This window comes from Bufo gargarizans, chromosome 9, assembly GCF_014858855.1.
Source record: "Bufo gargarizans isolate SCDJY-AF-19 chromosome 9, ASM1485885v1, whole genome shotgun sequence".
Lineage (NCBI taxonomy): Eukaryota > Metazoa > Chordata > Amphibia > Anura > Bufonidae > Bufo > Bufo gargarizans.
Window position 1 is genome coordinate 82455947 of NC_058088.1, and position 22600 is coordinate 82478546.

Sequence of the window (22600 nt, forward strand, 5' to 3'; positions counted from 1 at the left end):
CAGGCTCCCCTCCTGTTAGTCCCCTCTGCAGGCTCCCCTCCTGTTAGTCCCCTCTGCAGGCTCCGCTCCTGTTAGTCCCCTCTGCAGCTTCCCCTCCTGTTAGTCCCCTCTGCAGGCTCCCCTCCTGTTAGTCCCCTCTGCAGGCTCCCCTCCTGTTAGTCCCCTCTGCAGGCTCCCCTCCTGTTAGTCCCCTCTGCAGGCTCCCCTCCTGTTAGTCCCCTCTGCAGGCTCCCCTCCTGTTAGTCCCCTCTGCAGGCTCCCCTCCTGTTAGTCCCCTCTGCAGGCTCCCCTCCTGTTAGTCCCCTCTGCAGGCTCCCCTCCTGTTAGTCCCCTCTGCAGGCTCCCCTCCTGTTAGTCCCCTCTGCAGGCTCCCCTCCTGTTAGTCCCCTCTGCAGGCTCCCCTCCTGTTAGTCCCCTCTGCAGGCTCCCCTCCTGTTAGTCCCCTCTGCAGGCTCCCCTCCTGTTAGTCCCCTCTGCAGGCTCCCCTCCTGTTAGTCCCCTCTGCAGGCTCCCCTCCTGTTAGTCCCCTCTGCAGGCTCCCCTCCTGTTAGTCCCCTCTGCAGGCTCCCCTCCTGTTAGTCCCCTCTGCAGGCTCCCCACCTGTTAGTCCCCTCTGCAGGCTCCCCACCTGTTAGTCCCCTCTGCAGGCTCCCCACCTGTTAGTCCCCTCTGCAGGCTCCCCACCTGTTAGTCCCCTCTGCAGCGTCCCCTCCTGTTAGTCCCCTCTGCAGCGTCCCCTCCTGTTAGTCCCCTCTGCAGCCTCCCCTCCTGTTAGTCCCCTCTGCAGCTTCCACCCCTGTTAGAGACTGAGCTGTCTGAGACAGTTTCACATACTGCACCTCTGCAGAAAGAAACACTCTGAGTATGGTAACATCTTCGGAAGTCCGGCGTGGGTAAAATTCCAAATATATTCCACAGAAAAAACTAAGATAAAAACATCCTGCACGATATGATATACAAATGTGCGGATGTCCCTGGCCATATTATTGAAGAAAACCACAGAAATAAGATAATAATGCACTTAGTAAAGTAGATGCAAGCACTATATATGGACAAAGTCCTCACTCTGATATGATAATATCTGAGACACTTAGTCAATATATTTTGATCAAAACACATCTAAGCCCGCCTACCGAACGCCAAGGTGGTCTCAGGTCAGGCGGGTCCTACGCTAAACCTACCTAAGCCGTTGGGCTTCTATGTTCAGGAGCGCAGACGCCGCACATATGGTGTGCTGCTCCTAGTCACCTCCATGTGCATCAAGCAACCAATGGGAGGAGGAGCAAGCACAGCCATATGTACCACCTAATAAAGGTGATCTATTGGATAGGAAGGGCAAAAGTGCAGAGGAATGCTACTCCCAAGATAATAGGTGCGCATTCACACTTGAAGGTGCCACTCCCTCAAGCAAATACTACATAGACAAAAAAATTCCACAGAAAAAACTAAGATAAAAACATCCTGCACGATATGATATACAAATGTGCGGATGTCCCTGGCCATATTATTGAAGAAAACCACAGAAATAAGATAATAATGCACTTAGTAAAGTAGATGCAAGCACTATATATGGACAAAGTCCTCACTCTGATATGATAATGTCTGAGACACTTAGTCGATATATTTTGATCAAAACACATCTAAGCCCGCCTACCAAACGCCAAAATTCCCAATATATATTTATTTGTATATTAGTTTAGATACCTGGCTTTACATACAGAGATGCATATGCTAAGTGGTTTTAAGCAGATAACTTGTGGTACAATTACTTCAGTACTTATAGCTTCTCTGAGGGGAGGTACAGTATACCTGTAAAGGCTTTTCATAAAGTATTATTTTGCAATTTAGATGGTGTTAAAGGGAATCTGTCATCCCAATTTTGACCATTATCTACAGTAATACATAAGTAGTACTACAGATATGGAGTCCAGATCACTATTTTTACTTTCCTACTGCCTCCGGCTCCCCTGCTGTCAGCGCTCAGAGCTGCGTTGAAATACATTGTCAGGATTGCTGTGCATGCGCACATGAGTCCTCTCCATTATGTTAGCATGGCACAGCAGTCCGGACGTGATCTAGACTTCTTATCTGCAGTACTACTCATATATTATTGTAGATAATAGTGCAAAATCAGGGTGACAGAGTCCCTTTAAAGAACCTACACCTAAGCATCCTCTGGCAATCCCAACATAAGAGTTCAAAGAGATGATCAGTATTCTATCTTCTTAGATGTTGCAGGTGAAGTTGATCATCACACAATATTACAGCTAATAACCTTGTACTTTAGGTCTAACAGTTTTAATATTTCTGAATGTCACTTATTTAACTAAACAGTCATACATAAAGAGCAAAAGCATCATTACACAAGCTTTGATGACTTTCTATGCATTGAGTTCCAGTGCAGGCGCACCCTACTGCCTGGTGGCAATTTGTAAAAAGTTGACCAAAACTGTATTCACAATTCTGTAGCATTCAGAGCTGAAGCATTTTATGTAAATACATTTAATCATTTATTTTTTCTGCTGAACCTAAGTGACAGTATATATTATAGGCCAGAGCAGCTTTTGCAATTCTGCAGCTTTTAAAGCTGAAATTTTATAGCATTCTTTCAGCTTCAATGGGCCAAATTTACAAATACTATATGAGATTTAGACAGTGTAAAATTACTTCTTAAGATGCGCTGCCACCAGAATTCAACTGCAAGTTCGGACTGATGTGTTAAACCTGAAGACATCAGTGGATACCTTAGTAAACAATACCTAAAATAGCTGGTGGCTGAACCTGATTGGCTTTCCTCTGTTTTAGAGAGATAATTATTATGTGTCTGTAACACCCTGGAGTGGTGTTACCACTCCTACACCCTGCTACTATCTTTAATGGTCTAACCTAAATGCCGCCTTATGTATTTCTGTCCAGGTCCTCTAAACTGTGCATTCCTAATTTTGCTATGGAACTGTTTTATTACATGTAATGTGCCTGGTTCACCGGCAGGTGGCAATGCAAATGGAGTTATAGTTAGAGAGAATAGAACTTGCCATTCCATTCTCTCCCCTTTGGGCATAAGTGGGCCAGTCCTGCTTCCTACAGAAGGGTGGGGAAAGTTTCCAGTAATTGGAGTTGGAGTCTAGTTCAAGACAGGAGGTGTGTGAACGGGGGCCTGCTCAAGGATGGCTATACAATTTAATCTAATGCACTGGAAGAGCTGAAGTACCTGTAGTGACATCACAGGTCATGTGACCATCAAAACAGGCAGTGGTTGGGAAGGTGTCACGGATGGTGTTGCAGAAAGCTAGAAGACCCAAATAAAGATCCGACTGACTTGATCCCAAACTAAGGAACATAAGGGTGAGCCCTATAAAAGCCCTAGAGCTCTCCCTGACTTCTCAGCCAATGCAAAGATCTTTATGATAGATAATTGCATGCCCTCGTACCTAGACTGTGTGACACCTGAAAACTCTATAATAGTGAGGGAACACGACCACCGGCTCCCTACACTTAATACGGAGGGAGTCAGGGTCACCTAGTATCAAGCCAACAGGAAAACACAAATAAAGGAACAGACTTATCTGATGAACCAGCAGTTGCAGCATCTAGCAGTGAGCACAATCCAGGAAGTTGTATAAACCGCAAAGTGATGCAGTATGGGAGAGGATATAAAGGGATGCAATCAGTGCAACTAGATGACAGCTGAGAGAGGGAAACGAGATGACAAAACGAAACCAAAACAAAAGAACCTCAAGCAAGAGGTACTGAAGAACATCTGTCAGAGCTTCTCAGAGATCTGGCGGTGACAGAAGGACCTGCTATGAGGTCACCATCATGTGACCAGTGCAGGAGAGGACGGCAGTGAGGAGGAGAAGAAGCTGTAGTGAAGTCTGCTACATGAGGAGAGGTAAGTGAAGGCAGAGCAATGCTGGGAGTTGTGGTTATTTAACTGGGACTGTATATTAGGGCTGAAGAGAGGTATGTTATTCACATGGAACTGTGTTGGAGGCGGCTGGGGAGGAGGTCATGTTATTTATATGGGACTGTATGTTGATGGTGGCTGTAGGAGGAAGTGATGTTATTTACATGGGACTGTATGTTTATGGTGGCTTAGGAGGGAGTAATATTATTTACATGGGACTGTATGTTGATGGCAAGTGTTGAGCGAACTTGTGGTTTAAGTTCGGCATCTAAAGTTCAGCTTTGGGTTATCGAAGAATCCCGATATGGATTCTGAATTCCGTTGTGGTCTGTGGTAGCGGAATCAATAATGGGATTCTTCTATAACCCGGATCCGAACTTTAGACGCCAAACTTAAAACAAAATTTCGCTCAACACTATTGATGGCGGCTGTGGGAGGGAGTGATGTTACTTACATGAGACTGAATGTTGGAGGGGGCAGGGTGATGTTATTTACATGGGACTGTATGTTGAAGGCGGCTGTGGGAGGGGATAATGTTATTTACATGGGACTGTATGTTTGTTGGAGGCGGCTGTGGGAGGGAGTGATGTTATTTACATGGGAGTGTATGTTGGAGGTGGCTGTGGGAGGGAGAAATTTTATTTACATGGGACGGAATGTTACAGGGGTCTGAGGGAGGGAGGGAGGGAGTGATGTTATTTACATGGGATTGAATGTTGAGGGGGCAATGTTATTTACATGGGATTGTATGTTGAAGGTGTCTGGTGGGGGAAATTATGTTATTTACATGGGACTGAATGTTGAGGGGGTGATGTTTACATGGGATTGCATGTTGGAGGTGGCTGGGGAGGAGGTGATGTTATTTACATGGGACTGTATTTTGGAGGGGGGTGTAGATAGAGAGGGAGGGATGTTATTTACATGGGGCTGTATTTTGGAGGGGGCTGGAAAGATGGTGTGATGTTATTTAAATGGGACTATATGGCGGAGGGAGGGAAATAGTGTTATTTACATGGGACTATATATTAGAGGGGCTGAAGGGAGGGAAATGATCCTATTTACATAGGACTGTATTTTGGAGGGACAGGAGAGATGATGTGATGTTATTTACATGGGACTGTATGGTGGAGGGAGGAATATAACTACAAGGGGCACTGCAAATCCAGGGGACACTATAGGCATTCTTATTACTACTGGGGGCTCTATAGGAGGGACTTATAGATCCGCCTTTTTTCTACTAAGAGCAATATGGGGGGCCTTATTACTACTGGGGGCTCTGTGAGGATATTATTAATACTGAAGGGCTCTTCTACTAATGGAGGCACTTTTTGGGAGCGTTATCACGGTTGGGGGCACTGTAGGGGGCAGTATTACTAATGAGGGCATTCTAGAAGGGAATTACTATTGGTGGGACTATATGGAGCACTATTACTATGGGGGCACTAATATTTCTTCAGTATAGTATTTGGCGGTATTGGGCACAGCGAGCAGCAGGGTAACACTGTGGGGACTCCAGGTTGGGAGATGATAATAGAAAAGTGAGGAAGCTAAGATGTCTGTGTGTAACACTCTGCAGAGACGAGGCGGCTGAAAGAAGCTGTATGGACCAAATGGAGAAGATGATGACAGAGAAGATCTACATCGGAGGAGAGGTCACCTGGGAGGCCCTGGATTTGACAGGTATGTGCTGCTGTATAGCAAGTACCCGCAAAATGCGGTGTGTGGGGGGGAAGGGGGTTTGGCGACTAAGAGAACTGGGCCATATTTATTGGGGCTTGGGCCCCGGATCTTTTGAGACCCTAGCAACGCCCCTGTTTGTTATGAACTTTGCATTTTTTTTCGGATGACAGATGAACCCAAATCTTTTCAGGTTTGTTTCAGTCAAATCTACTAAAAAGGCACATAATGCCCTTTTACTACCTACACATGTCGGCAGCAAAAAAAATAAAAGCACTATAAAGCAAGAAGAAGGGTACTCACATGACCCTGAAAGGAAATAGGGGTGGGGGCTTGCCCTGTTTGGCTCACAGAACAACAGGCAGCCTACATGAGCCAATCATTGCTGCAGCAGGCAGAGAGGTGCCCTAGCAGAACGAGCAGAATGTCATTCTGTGCTGGACTGTGAATGAAGGTGGTTGGGTCTTACAATGTCTGCCAGGAAAACGATCTTAGGAAGTCAGAAATTACAATCAAGCTTGTATTCTACTGCCAGGGACAGTGAAGGGAAGGACAGTGAAGGGAAGGGTTAGAAACAGAAAGAAGAAGAATTGTGTGTAGAATAGGCAGGCAGGGAAAGCTGTCAGCCAGGGAGTGAGAAGTAAGGAGCTGAGGCTAGCTTTGCCTCCTAGCAGAACTGCAGCAAACCTTAAAAGCAGATACCTGCAAGGACATTACTTTTATACTGTACAATATGTTTTCTACCATCGATCTGGAATTTAAAATCTGAGTGAAAACACCTGACCTGATACTAGTCCAAACTCCATTCCAGGGCATCTCACATACGTATTTTTTTTATTGTTTATTATTTATTTTTTTTATTTAAATTTTTTAAAAATAAATTTTTTTTGGGGGGGGGGGGGGGGTATTGAATTTATAAAAAGAAGCATATATGTCATTGCTACACCAATACAGAGGGTAATGCACAAAATTATCAGTGAGTGGTATTGGGAATAATATTGGGCTTCAGGCCTCAGTCAGCTGTTTTCATTTATTTATTTCTCTACACGGTTGCAAGTTTTTTTTTTAGGGTTGTTCAATTTAACTAAACCAGCATAAATGTGATCAGTACACCAATACACAGGGTTGCGCACAAAATTATCTGTGAGGCCTAGAAATGTCACGGAACGGTTCCAAACAAAAGACCCAGAGCCATAAAGTGGGTAGCAACAGCACTAGCTATCTGGCCAGAAATAGTAGTAGTACAGTAGGCCGCAGGTGTCCCTGTTGGCTTTGAAATGGCGTAACGTTGAGGAGAAAGAGAATGAGATTGAAGATTGGATGGCTCACTCCTCCTCTCAGTCGCAGCAGGATGACCACAGCATCTGAAGGGTTAAATATCCACAATCAGTCAGTAGACTGATCGTGGACATTGCAGCTGGGACTAGGCTGAGCCGGCGCTAGCTTTACCTTAATGGCGCATGATATATATATCCATCGTGCTGACATCTGCTTGGCAATATTATTCTACAGTTCAATATGTTTACAATGTGTATGTGTGTATATATATATATATATATATATATATATATATATATACATGTATAGGTATATATATATATATATATATATATACTCCCCCCCCAAGTAACTTCAATACCTTTGTGATCACATTGCTGCGCCAACTACAATTTACTGAGCGCCATTTAACATTTCTTAATGAGTTGCTCTGGTTTGGACTGGACCTGGATCTGGAATGCTGTAGTCCTCTGTGCACTTTCCTGCTTGTAAAGATCCTGGCTAGGCTGACTGATGCTTGTACATCATCAATTGTCAGCCAATCACAGAGATGCTCAAAAAGGCGTTTCTCTGTGATTGGCTGACAGGATGAGGTATAAGAGTCAGCCACAAGAACACAGAGGAGCAGGGGTGGGATTCAAATTTTTAACAACAGGTTCCCTACTTAACGGCGGACACATGTTTACATATACCATATATATGCAACACACATACACATAAGTACACCATATACATGGTACACATGGATAAATACACCATATATACACTGCACACACATACCAGCCAACTAAGGAGTTAAACTATCAGCGGCGCACAAAGCAATGGAAGTGTGCATCTCCAGCTGCCCTGCCACCGCCAGAGCACCGGATTGGAACTCAGCCAGTAACATGGTTCTCCGATTCAGTTGTAATTTTAATAACCGGATCTGGAGAACTGGAGGGAACTGGCTGAATCCAATGCCTGCAGAGGAGCAATAGCAGCCATTGTTATCTGTTGGGTAGAACCAGGGGGGCTCGCTGCAGGGCAGGCGGCCTTATACTGTATTGACAGTAGATTCAGATCGGAAAACAACATGGTGCAGTTGTCCATGGCAACTAGTCAAAGACCACCTTAATTTTCCAAAGGCCCATTAGAAAATGAAAGCAGGGATATGATTGGTGCCAATTCATCACTCTGTAAAATGGCTCATCGATTTTGAAGGTGATTGCAGATCGATGGCTCGATACCAATCTTTATTTATCTTAAAACTCTCCAGAAGCAAATCTAGTGCGGTTTTACTTCTAATCAAGGCTTGAGTGAATGTCTTGCGCAGTTAGATTCAGATGTATTCTTGATGTTCATTATCACAGACACATCCAAAATAAATAGTGTTGGGCGCGAATATTCGAATCGCGAATATTAATCGCGAATATAGTTATATATATTCGTATTTTCGAATATTCTAGATTTTTTTTTATCTGAACCCATGATCCCTCCCTGCTTCTTGCTTGTGGGCCAATGAGAAGGCTGCAATGTCTTTGTCTGAGCTTAACAACACCCCTAGCAACCAATAGGAAAGTTGCCTACCCCTTACTATATAAGAACCTCCCCAGCAGCCATTTTCTGCAGTTTTTTGCAGTTCTGAGAGAGACAGCTTATGTGTGAAGGCAGTTTGCCTGGATTTGTGGGAGGGGCTGAGGTCCGCCTCCAGCCTATTTAGGGCACCCCCTTTACCTGGCTCCTGCACCGTCCGAGGTCTGAGCTTTGAGAGAGAGAGTCGCTTCGGGAGTCGCGGGAGTTTTGCTTGCGAGTTGCTAAGTTTCTGGAAGTTCGTCGCCGTCGGTGTTCTGGATTTGGAGAGTTCCTGTTTCCGTTCTTCCTGCTCCGCCAGGTTTCACTGTGGGTCGCGTGGCCCGTGAAGCTGTGGGTCGTCCACACGGGACAGCTCGGGGCCTCTCCGCTTGTTCCTCTGTGCCACTCATTTTCGTTTCGCCATTGTTGGACTCAGGTCAGGTTTTCTCACTCTCGAATCATGCCGATTTTCATGTCAGTCATGCCTGTCAATGAGCCATCCACACGGTACAGCACGGGGCCTCACGGTTGTCCCCTGTACTAGCTCAATTCATTTCACCTTTCGTTCACTCATGTCACGCTATTTTTTCGTTCACAAGTCACTGGCTATTTTCTTGTCTGTCATGCTCCGGATCATGCAAGTCTTGTCATACGGTACAGCACAGGGCCTCACGGCTGCCCCTGTACCAGCTCGTTCATTTCACCTTTTCCTTGTCAAACCATGTCACAGTTTCACTCCAAGTCACGGTTTTCATGTTTGCTACGTTTTCCGATCATGCATGCACACGGTCACCACACCACATCCCCACTCCCAGCGCTGCCAAACACGTTGTACCAGGTTCCCATGGCAGCCACCAACGCCGTTCCCCTCCTCACCATCATCCCACACTTTCCTTCCCCTCACACACAAATATATATATGTGTCATACTGTCACTTGCTGCGGACCATTCTGTTACTTTTGTTGGAAATAAGTTGTTCCCCTCGCCCAGCTCAGCGGCACGCCCGCCCTCTCACCGTCACCAGTTGCTCGCCGCACCCGGCCGCTCCACGCTCCCCCTCCACACACTACACCAGTGCCACGGTCCCTCTCTTCCCCGCGTCTCCGTCCTCCTGCCGCGCTGCCAATGACGCCCGGTTTGCGCATGCGCGGCCGCGGCGCGTGACCGGCGGCCGGCCGGGTGCCGCGCGCGTGCGCTGTGCGGGGGGGGGGGGGGGGGGGGGAGCCGAGGGGTGCCGCATATGCACCCCTGCACCAAGCACCACAAGATTCAGCTACCGCTCCCCTCCATCAGCCAGCACATTCAGGAGGGGGGCGCCACATCCATGTACCAAAATCCACCGCAGTAAAAACCTTCAAAACGCTTCACACAAACCACCAGAACAACCCGCATGGGAAAATAGAAACCGAAAGAAAAAATAAAAAATAAAAATAAACCCGCCATATGGAAAAAAAAACAAAAAAAAAAAAACCGCCACATGAAAAAAAAAAAACGCCATATGGAAAAACAAAAAAAAACCGCCACATAAAAAAAAAAAAAAAAATTTTCCTCAGTATCATAGAAGAGAAACCCGCCATATAGTCCTGGAAAAAAAAAAAAAAAAACACGGTCTGCGAATCACACCTTCCTCCACGTCACGGGGGCTCATTTCGCACCACTGCTGCTCACGTCATGACCCCTGCACCAGCACCACAGATCCAGCTACCGCTCCCCCCCCAGCAGGCAGCGCATTCAGGGGGGGCGCAAGTCATCATCACAAGGGCTTGCATCAGGGAACACACCCGCCATGCCAACATCAATGTATAAACAAATCCACCACAATAAAATCCACACCATTCAAAACGCATCACACAATCACCAAAGAAACCCGCCATATGAAAAAAAAACAAAAAAAAAAAAAAACGCCATATGGAGGAAAAAAAAAAAAAAAACCCGCCATATGAAAAAAAAAAAAAAAAACGCCAGAAAAAAAAAAAAAAAAAAAATATACGGTCTGCTGATTACACGTTCCGCAACAAATCCCCCACGTCACGGGCCTCATTTCGCACGCCATCCGCACAGCCGTGGCACCACTGCTGCTGACGTCATGATCCTCTCAGGTCATGCCGACGTTCATACCACAGTCCACTCTCGATCTCCTCAGCACTGTCCTCAGCAAGGACCAGGCCATTTTTAGCAAATCTGACAAATAAATAAATAAATCCCGCCATATGAAAAAAAAAAAAAAAAACTAGGGAAAATAAAAAACCGCCATATGTAAAAAAAAAAAAAAAACGCCATAAGGAAAAAATAAAAATAAATAATAATAATAAACCCGCCATATGTAAAAAAAAAAAAAAAAAAAAAAAAAAAAATTTTATTAAAATCAAAAATAACCCCGGTTTCATTGCTACATTAATATCTCTGTGAAACCCCCCATGGAAAAAAAAAAAAAAATGACTCCGCCATTAGAGTTTCTCACGTATGGCTTCTCCGTTTAGTGTCACACACATGACTTCGCATTAGTCTCACGCATGGCTTCTCCGTTTCAGTGTTACATACATAACTCCGCCATTAGAGTCTCTCACGCATCACTTCACCGTTGGTTTCACACAATAACTCCGCCATTAGTCTCTCACATATGACTCCGCCATTAGAGTTTCTCACGCATGGCTTCTCCGTTTTAGTGTCACACACATGACTCCGCATTAGTCTCACGCATGGCTTCTCCGTTTCAGTGTTACATACATAACTCCGCCATTAGAGTCTCTCACGCATCACTTTGCCGTGTTAGTTTACACATATGACTCCGCCATTAGTCTCACGCATGGCTTCTCCGTTTGGTGTCACACATATGGCTTCACCAGTAGAGTCTCTTACACATGACCCCGCATTAGAGTCTCTCACGCATGGCTTCTCTGTATTAATTTCACACACACGACCCCGCCATTAGAGTCTCTCACGCATGGCTCCGCCATTAGAGTCTCTCACGCATGGCTTCTCCGTATTATATCCACACACACGACCCCGCCATTAGAGTCTCTCACGCATGGCTCCGCCATTAGAGTCTCTCACGCATGGCTTCTCCGTATTAATTTCACACACACGACCCCGCCATTAGAGTCTCTCACGCATGGCTCCGCCATTAGAGTCTCTCACGCATGGCTTCTCCGTGTCAATTTTCACACATATGGCTCCGCCATTAGAGTCTCGCACGCATGGCTCCGCCATTAGAGTCTCTCACGTATCGCTTCCCCATATTAATTCCACACACATAACTCTGCCAGTCGAGGCCGGCTGCGTGGTCCCACAACCAGCAGGTTCCATGTCTTTTCTGCCTTCAGACCCGCTCGCATGGCTCGGTCATCTGTGGCTTGCAATGCAATTATCTTGTGGTGACTCGCACGCGTGGCTTGCGCCATTAGAGTCTCTCTCACGTTATCATTTTCTCTGACTTTTAATTTCTAGGTTGTCAGATTCCTCCTGGAGCATAACATCACGCCCACTTTGTCATGTCTTCTCTTCTGGGGTTTGCTTCTTTTTGCCACCTTAAACTCAAATGTCATACAACGCCATCATACTCTATCTCACTGGCATTTTACACCACATGCAATCTTACACCCCAATAACATCAGTTGCGTGGCCTCTCGCCAAATCAAAACCATACTCAGAGGTATTCAGAAAACGGAACCCGCGCGTCCAGCCCAGAGGCTACCCGTTAACAATCATATTTTCAAGGCACTATCCGAATTACTAGACGCCAAGCCTTCTGAAGCAGATACCAACTCCATCCTCAAAACAGCAATTTACTTGGCCTTCTACGGTTCCTGAGGCCCGGGGAATTCACTACAACCTACACGACCCAAGCCACACCTTGTCTTCTTGTCTCCCACTTGGCAAAACACATGGATCATTACGTCCTGACCTTACCTCACTCCAAGAGTAGTCAGCACTTACCCGTCAACATTTCATATCACCCCACGCACAACAGAGGGTGTCCAGTCAGGGTTCTGGATGCTTACAGACAACGTCACAAGTTTCTACCCTCGCAACCGCTACTTCACTACATGGTTCGGTACTCACCACCACCACCTTCATGACCCATGTCAGGTCACCCCTCACACAACTGGGCCTCAACGCAGCCAACTACTCAGGGCACTCCTTTCGCTTTGGAGCCGCGTCCACGGCCTCCAGTGCCAACGCCCCGACTCATGTCATCAGGAATTGGGGCGCTGGAAGTCATCCGCTTACTCGCGATACATTCCCAATCCAACACAAGAGTTAAGAGATACTTTCCAAAACATGTCGGGTTGAGCTATTCATGTATATTTGACTACAATAACTGGTTATTTCATTTTTGCCCTCTTCTTTCTCAGGCCTACCTCATCCTCGGTTTCGGCACACCACAACCGACTACGCTTATTCCCTGATTTCCTAGGGTTCTTCACTGTACTACCGTAAGCGCCTCACACAAATATATATATATATATATATATATATATATATATATATATATATATATAATTACAGATAGTTAGTGGGAGATAGTCAGTGTAGGTTAGATAGTGATATAGTGTAGCTGTAGGTTCCAGTGCAGGGTGTTCGGTAGTGTGATAGGTTCTGCTGTCCATACATACATGCTACATACATAGTGCCGTGATGTCACAAGTTCACAACAATACTTAGTCCAATCAGTAATCTGTAGTCAGACCTGCTAAAATGTTTGAATCATTAGTGCTGATTAGCACAATTGCGAATATATTGGAGCACTCTATCTGCATATAAAGCCATTTCTAATGTTCTGCCGTGCCAACCATTTTCTCCAGTCTTAGGAAACTTCTAGCAGCTTGGAAAATGTAGCAAAAGGGAGCCACGCCTGTATTGCGCACGCATTACGCAAATATTACATTGCCGATTTTCCCAATCAAGAAAATAATTGCAAATTCTCGAATTTGCGAATATATGACGAATGTTCTACAAAATATTTTAGAAATATCGCGAATTCGAATATTGCCCCTGCCGCTCATCACTAAAATAATGCAATTACCATATTAATACTCTGTACTTGCATCTGGTAATTGTATGTTTATGTTCCTGGTGGCTGCAGGCGAAGAAAAGGTTTTTATAAGTTCACGTCTGCGGTATCTGATGTGGTTATCTGGCCCCTGGTTTGTAGAATAATTTGGAAACTCCTCTGATGAAAAAATGTTACAGTAGCAGATTTTGTTTTAACATTTTATTGTTGCCTTCTTTCTTCTTGTGAGGTTTATATATTTTGTGAGATAAAACAGAATATAAACTGATAAGCTAAAGGAATTGTACTACACCGATTATAGCAGATCCATCAATGTGCCTGCATAGCATGAAGATGCATTGAGATTCACTTCTTTTACATTAGGGATAATGTTGGCACAGCATAGTGGCGTCGATTTGTTTTGTTTTTTAACCTTTCATTACACATAACTTACTAGACCTATATCTAGCCCTAGATGTATAATAACCTATTCATTTATCCTCCTAACTAAAACAATTCCTGCATAAACAGGTACCAAGCCCAGAGCATGCCCGGACCCGGAACAGAATGCCACAACTCTCATTTAATATGCATACTTCTCTTTTCTTTTAGTTCATTGTGTGCAACTTTAAATTTTCTGAAGGATTAAATATGCAAGGCAACAAGAATGTTCTTTATAACTATACGGTGTAATTGGTTGCAATGAATAGCGCAGATTGCAGTGTGGTTCACGCTGAGTAAACAAACGTGTCCTTTTTGTCTCCCTGTGAATCTCTGTAGGACTCCTCATTAGCTCCGGATGTGCCCTGTATCCACTGGGGTGGAACAGCCCTGAAATCCAGCAGGCGTGTGGCAATGTTTCCAGTCAGTTCCAATTAGGTAACAAGTGACTCACAATCACAGATCGTGGCCCGATACCAGTGTGTATGAGAGGCACTAGCTGTGCGTCTCCGTAAAACTCATTATGGCCAGGAGGCACTGAAATCAATACAGCAGTCTTTTCATGTGTACAGTGCTGGATACATGTTATATAGTTACATTGGCATGAAACATTAAAGCTGAGTTCTCATGGGCGAGATTTCCGCGCGGCTGCAATGCGGGAGGTGAACGCATTGCACCCGCACTGAATCTGGACCCATTCATTTCTATGGGGCTGTGCACATGAGCTGTGATTTTCACGCATCACTTATGCTTTGCATGAAAATCGCAGCATGCTCTATATTGTGCGTTTATCACGCAACGCAGGCCCCATAGAAGCAAGTGCGGATGCGGTGCGATTTTCACGCATGGTTGTTAGGTGACAGTCTATTCACTGTATTATTTTCCCTTATAACATGGTTATAAGGGAAAATAATAGCATTCTGAATACAGAATGCTTAGTAGGTGGTCAATTGAGGGTTAAAAAAAATAAAATAATTAACTCACCTTCTCCTTTTGATCGCGTAGTTGCCGATCTCTTTACTTCTTTAATGATGAGCTGCCAGGCAAAAGGACCTGTGGTGACATCAGATTACATGCTCCAATCACATGATCTATCACCGTGGTGATGAACCATGTGATTGGAGCATGTGATCTGACATCACCACAGGTCCTTTAGCCGGTAGTTCATCATTAAAGAAGTAAAGAAGAGACCGGGAACTACGCGATCAAGAGGAGAAGGTGAGTTAATTTTTTTAACCCTCAATTGACCACCTACTAAGCATTCTGTATTCAGAATGCTATTATTTTCCCTTATAACCATGTTATAAGGGAAAATAATAACATCTACACAACACCAAACCCAAACCCGAACTTCTGTGAAGAAGTTCAGGTCTGGGTACCAGTCTTTTTTTATCACGCGCATGCAAAACACATTGCACCCGCGCGATAAAAACTGAACATCGGAACGCAATCGCAGTCAAAACTGACTGCAATTGCGTACCTAATCGCGCGGGTTTGCCGCAATACACCGGGACGCATCCGGACCTAATCCGGACACGCCCGTGTGAACCCAGCCTAACTCATTTGTGGCAGAAGGATAAGGCTAGGTTTACATCTGAAGTGCTGTTCGGCTTTTCTGTTTTGGTATAGGAACAGATAAACCTCAGCACCAAACACCAAAGGGGCCACCTGATTCTATTGACTATAATAGGATCTAGACAGTTTCCGCTATGGATTTTGACATTTTTCCTAGACAAAATCCTACACTTTCCCCTAAGGTATAACTCCAAAGTTCTGCAAGACCTTTGGGGCCCACTACTATGTCAGAGCCTGGAGTCTCTGGTACTCTGGTGTGACTGATGTGGTGAAAAAAAATATCCAGCTCAGATAGCAGGGCAATGCAGCACGGACCCAGGTGAGTTCACACCCAGGATAATCCAAACTGAGAAAAATGGACTGGATCCAGCGAGTAAAAATCACAAATCTTCTTTATTCCATAATAAATATTAAAAAGCGCACATAGTCAGTGACCAGCCGTCTGCATCCGTACTTCTGTTACGTGGCCCCGTAAAAAAGATAGAACATGTTCTATTCATGTCCGCAATTGTGGACATGAATAGGCATTTCTACCATAGGACTGGCAATTTTTGTCCATGTTTTGTGGATCCACAATTTGTGGAATCACTAAAGGATAAAGTCATCTGAATGAGCCGTAACAGAGAAAGCCTTGAGCAGGGGACTCACCTTTAAAGGTGGGTCCCCTGCTCAAAGCTTTCTCTGTTAATCTGGGCAGACCTGCGAAGGGAAGCATACTTGTTTCCCAGCACTGGCTCCCAGCTTCTTTGCTCCCTGGCCCCGGCTACTCGGCTGGGCTCCCTGCATGTACAGTTGTGTTCAAAATAATAGCAGTGTGTTCAAAAAAGTGAATAAAGCTCAAAATCCTTCTAATAGCTTTTATTTCCATACACACAAATGCATTGGGAAACTACACATTCTATTTCAAATCAAAACATGAAGAAAAATATATCAAATTTGTGTTGTTCCTCTAAAGAAAATGAAGAAAAGTGAATATTAGACTGTTAAAAATAGCAGTATTTGTTTTCTTCTTTACAAACTCAAACATTCAATATAAACTGAAAAATGTTTGAAGAGTTTGCTTTCCTTTGAGTCACTTAACTAATATTTAGTTGTATAACCACGGTTTCTGAGAACTGCTGTAAATCTGTGTTGCATGGAGTCAACCAACTTCGGGCACCTGTGAACAGGTATTCCAGCCCAGGATGATTGGACTACATTCTACAGTTCTTCTCTATTTCTTGGTTTTGCCTCAGAAACTGCATTTTTGATGTCACCCCACAAGTTTTCTATTGGATTAAGATCCAGATTGGGACCACTCCACAACGTCAATCTTGTTGGTCCGGAACCTAGATGTTGCACATTTACTGGTGTGTTTGGGGTCGTTGTCTTGTTGGAACACCCATTTCAAGGGCATTTCCTCTTCAGCATAAGGCAGCATGACCTCATTAAGTATTCTGATTTATTCAAACTGATCCATGATCCCTGGTATGCGATAAATACAGTGAGGAACAGAAGTATTTGAACACCCTTCGATTTTGCAATTTCTCCCAATCATGGAGGGGTCTGAAATTCACATTGTAGGTGCATTCCCTAGAGACAGAATCTAAAACAAAAATTCAGGAAATCACATTGTATGATTTTTAAAGAATTGATTTGTTTTGCAGTGCTGAAAATAAGTATTTGAACACCTGAGAAAATCAGTGTTAATATTTGGTACAGAAGCCTTTGTTTGCAATTACAGAGGTCAAACATTTCCTGTAGTTCTTGACCAGGTTTGCACACACTGCAACAGGGATTTTGGCCCACTCCTCCACACAGATCTCCTCTAGATCTGTCAGGTTTCGGGGCTGTCGCTGAGAAACACAGAGTTTCAGTCCCCTTCAAAGATGTTCTATTGGATTTAGGTCTGGAGACTGGCTAGGCCACTCCAGACCTTGATATGCTTATTACGGAGCCACTCCTTGGTTATCCTGTGCTTCGGGTGGTTGTCATGTTGGAAGACCCAGCCACGACCCATCTTTAATGCTCTGACTGAGGGAAGGAGGTTGTAGCTCAAAATCTCACAATAAATGGCCTCATTCATCCTCTCCTTAATACAGTGCAGTTGTCATGTCCCCTTTGCAGAAAAGCACCCCCAAAGCATGATGTTACTACCCCCATGCTTCACAGTAGGGATGGTGTTCTTGGGATGCAACTCATCCTTCTTTTTCCTCCAAACACGAGAAGTGAAGTTTAGACCAAAAAGTTCTACTTTGGTCTCATCTGACCACATGACTTTCTTCCATGCCTCCTCTGGATCATCCAGATGGTCATTGGAAAACTTCAGACGGGCCTGGACATGTGAGATGACTTGAGCAGGGGAACCTTCCGTGCAATGCATGATTTGAAACCATGATGGCGTAGTGTTTTACCTGTGGCAGGCGCAGTACTATGAAGTGCCTGTTGTGCTGTGGCATTAGAAGAATTTGGATATCTCTGACTTTTAGTCTAACCAGACTGTTTATTACTCTGTAGATCCGCCGTTCTATTTAAACAGTAGGTTTAAAGAGCACACCAAATGCTTCAAATAACTTCTTTATTAACTTCAACTTTTTTTCATATATAACACTGCCACCTCCGCAGCAGATAGTCCATGTACATAACACATGTTGAAAAGATATCACAAAATGGCGGTATGATTAAGATGGTGGTTCAATCTTGTCATTCAACATAAAATGGTGGATATATTTATCTCTTGAGTATCTGTACTCTCACTTTAATTTTTTTAAGCACTTTATGATCTCTCTGAGGTCTAACTAATAGTTCACTTGCTGAATTTGGTTGCAATTTGCAGTATGCAGTTAGCAGTAACTATTTGCAGATTGGCTGAGTATGATCTGGTATGGTTGTATGCAATTTGGATTGCAATATGGAATTTAAATTTGTATTGTGAACTTTGCAGTTTGCTATTGAATTTGTATGCTTGCAATTTGTAGCTTGCAATTTGTATGCTGGTACTGGTAATTTGAATTTGGTGGAACTGTAAGTAAACACACATATAACTGGTTCAGTATACAGTTCTAATCACTATACTAACAGTAGGAACATTATATAACTATTTTAAATACCTATTTTGGCCTCTCTGCTTCCATAAAAACACAGCTCTCAGTGCAGTGAATGCCTCTTCAGCTCCTGTCTCTGGTGAATAAAGATTCTAGCAGCTCCTGCTAAGGGAATTCCCAGACAGGCTGTGTGTGAGGCTGGCTGTCATTGTTGAAAACTGTTACTGTGTGAGAAGCTGGCTGTGATTGGTCTAGACTTCTGCCCAGCAGCAGCAGATTAACACACTGTTTTCTGTTGTTTCTGTTGTATCACTGAGCTTACCTTACATTACAAAATGAATCTTAAAGGGATATTATCTTTTTCTGCTTCTACACAAAATATAACAGTTATATGACATCCAAAACATGATGTGACAGTAAATAACTCTGCTTTTGTCTTTAACACATAAACATAGGAACTGTATTAAGGTTATTAGCAGATCTAGCTGTATGCACATATAAGCTATACTAGCAACCTAGGACAGGTCTTAGCTGGCCAGCTACACTACCGACAGTGACCTTTGAAACTGTGGTCCCAGCTCTCTTCATGTCATTGACCAGCTCCTCTCTTGTAGTTCTGGGCTGATTCCTCATCTTTCTTATCATCAGTGATACCCCACGAGGTGAGATCTTGCATGGAGTCCCAGTCCGAGGGAGACTGACAGTCGTCTTTAGCCTCTTCCATTTTCTAATAATTGCTCTAACAGTTGATCTTTTTTCACCAAGCTGCTTGACAATTGCCCTGTAGCCCTTTTCAGCTTTGTGGAGGTCCACAATTTTGTCTCTGGTGTCTTTTGACAGATCTTTGATCTTGCCCATGGTAGTAGTTGGCATCTGCCTGACTGTGGGGTGGACAGGTGCTACTAAGTTAGATTAATGAGTGGAGTAGAGCTGGACTTTTTAAAGGCACAGTAACAGGTCTTTGAGAGCCAGAATTCTTGCTGTTTTTTCAGGTGTTCAAATACTTATGTTCAAGCAGTGCAAGACAAATAAATTCTTTAAAAATCATACAATGTGATTTCCTGATTTTTTTTTATTTTTATTCTGTCTCTCAGAGTGGGAATGCACCTACAATGTGAATTTCAGACCCCTCCATGATTTCTAAGTGGGAGAACTTGCAAAATTGCTGGGTGTTCAAATACTTCTTTTCCTCACTGTAGGCCCAACACTGTAGTATGAGAAACATCCCCATATCACGATGCTTGCGCCACCATGCTTCACTGTCTTCACAGTGTACTGTGGCTTGAATTCAGTGTTTGGGGGTCGTCTGACAAACTGTCTCCGGCCACTAGACCCAGAAAGAACAATCTTACTTTCATCAGTCCACAAAATGTCTCTTTAGGCCAGTCAATGTGCTCTTTGGCAAATCGTAACTTCTTGAGCACATGTCTTTTTTTCAACAGTGGGACTTTGCGGGGGCTTCTTGCAGATAGCTTGGCTTCACATATGCGTCTTCTAATTGTAACAGTATTCACAGGTAACTTTAGTCCTTGCCATTTTGGCTATTCTTCTATCCCATTTGAATGCTAGTTTTTTGCTTTCTTCCACGTCTTTCAGGTTTTGGTTGCCATTTTAAAGCATTTGCGATCATTTTAGCTTAGCAGCCTATCATTTCCTGCACTTCTTTATATGTTTTCTCCTCTCCAATCAACTTTTTAATCAAGGTACGCTGTTATTCTGAACAATGTCTGTAACGACCTATTTTCCACAGAATTTTAGAGAGAAATGCACTGTAACCAGCATGTACAACATTTGCTGCCTTCCTTCCTTAAATAAGGTCAATAATTGCCACCTGTTTTTCAAAGAATTAATGACCTCACTCATTGAACTCCACACTGCTATTATTTTAAACATGCCCGTTTCAATTAGTGATTTAATTACACAGAATCAGCAGCATGCATGTCATGACTGTTGGGTCTGTTGGATTTCTATTACTCTACTACACCTGCTAGTAAATGAATTGCCATGTAGAAATATAATTTCTACCAAAAACAGTCATTGATCAGGTTAGTGATGTCTGACTGCTATTATTTTGAACACAACTGTAAACTTCCTGTTCAGCACTGCTGTAGCCAATTGCTGGCCGCAGCTGTGACTTTCTTCCCTTGAACCATGACAAATGATCACATAATGCAACAGGAGCAAATCACTGCTGTGGCCAAAGATTGGCTGCAGCGGCGTCAAACAGAAAGTTTACATCTGGGGAGCACAACTGAGCAGCTGAAGCTGGGGAACGATAGAACCGGTATCCAGCACTGGGAAGCAGGTAAGTACACCCTGAAAGGTGCAAAAGCCCTTTAAGATATTCTTATGACCTATCCTAAGGCCTCATGTACACGGCTGTTGTCCGGGCGTTCCGTGCATTGGGGACCACAGTTTGCAGTCCCCAATGCATGGGCAACATCCGTGCGGCGGCCGGGACGGGTCAAGACACATTCAACTTGAATGGGTCAGTGATCTGTCCGCACCGTAAAAAATAGAACATGTTCTATTTTTTTGCCATGCGGAGGCACAGACAGAAACACCACAGAAGCACTACGTAGTGCTTCCGTGGGCTTCCGATCAGTGCTTCCATTCCGCTCCACACCGCATCTCCCGGATTGTGGACCCATTCAAAGGCCTAAAGGATTTATTGTGGTGTAACAAACCATTCAATTGCAGACCAATGACTTTTGGAGGAATTACAATTCTGTTCTCTGGGATTACTATGTATCCAAAGAGTTATATGCTGAATAAGCTTTTTAAATGCTATAATATATGCAAGCAATAACATGGAATCACAGGTGAAGCAGAAGACAATTGGAAATCATTAAAAATTAATTGTGCTGTTACCAGGCAGATACATTATTCCCGTCCCCTGAAACACATTAAACCTTCATCTGCATGATTACTGCCAAGCCTGGAACACCCTGGACCTTGTAAATGGCTCCCACAGGGATAATGTGCTCATGTAATTCCGCACTTAAACCGCTTCTGGTCTTTGCCAATTTTCCTCTCTTACCTGTAAAGCACATCTTTAGATATTTACCCATTTACATTATAGTTACGTCAGGATGTTGCAAGGTCAGCTGTTATAATCAAGCTGCTAAACACAGAAGTAGTATTGATATCTGCTATGTCCTCCATGAATGTAATGCTAATGACTATTGTCCACAACATGACATTTTGTCTCTTGCTTTAGGAACCTGCAAGATCGGCTGGGCTTATTACTGCACTGGTGGTGGAGCAGCGGTCACTATGCTGATCTGTACATGGTTGTCTTGTTTTGCTGGGAAGAAGAGTAAGCCGTCCCCTTATTGACAATGGACTATTACTCGTCATAACTAATGTAGATGATTTGTTTCTGATTATTGCCAAGCCATAATGGAGAAGGCTAAAATCCTCCTAACAGGATGAAGCTGTGTATAAAGTATATGCAAGGGGCTTGTTTAGCTTAATTAAAGCATATATGAAAGTACTGTGATGAAGACTCAGAAAATGGCTGCGCCATTCTTCAGTCCTGTGAAAGAAACATTGCCATAAACTGATATGAAAATTATGATAGATCACTTGAACGACAAATTATGGAAATACTATATAAAAGAGAATTTCACTGAAATAAATCAATAGTATTTGCGTAATTGACTGATTACTATAAATTAATATCAGTAAACAAAAACATATCTGTTATTACATAAGCAAAAATCCAGTACATGCAATGAATTCAGAAAGTCTTCAGTCCCTTCCACTTTTTTCACATTTTGCTATATTGTGACCTTGTGCTAAAATAATAAAAAAAAAATAATTTCCCCCATTAATCTGCACTAAATATACCATAATGAGAAAGTGAAAATGGAATTTTAGATTTTTTTTTGCAAATTTGTTAAAAAGGAAAAACTAAAATTTCACATGGACATAAGTATTCAGACCCTTTGCTATGACACTTAAAATTGAGCTCTGCTCTAGGGGACTCCTATATCTCTTGACCTTCTTTGAGATGTTTCTACACCTTGATTGGAGTCCACCTGAGGTAAATTCAATTGATTGGACAAGATTTGGAAAGACCACTCTCTTCTATATAAGGTCTCAAAGCTGACAATGCATATCAGAGGAAAAAACCAAGCCATGAGGAGGAAA

The 22600-nt window shown here is 43.6% G+C and overlaps 1 protein-coding gene across 2 annotated transcripts in view; it reads left to right on the plus strand.

The window, feature by feature from the left end:
* The window catches only part of LHFPL1 (LHFPL tetraspan subfamily member 1), a 45025-nt gene extending 22780 nt beyond the window's left edge, over window positions 1–22245 (plus strand). For both annotated transcript variants that reach the window (XM_044306525.1, XM_044306526.1), the window contains exons 4-5: window positions 14187–14285; window positions 21666–22245. In XM_044306525.1, coding sequence (XP_044162460.1) covers window positions 14187–14285; window positions 21666–21784 — 218 coding nt within the window. In that variant the 3' untranslated portion in view covers window positions 21785–22245. The remainder of the gene's footprint in view (window positions 1–14186; window positions 14286–21665) is intronic.
* Window positions 22246–22600: the final 355 nt, after the last annotated feature.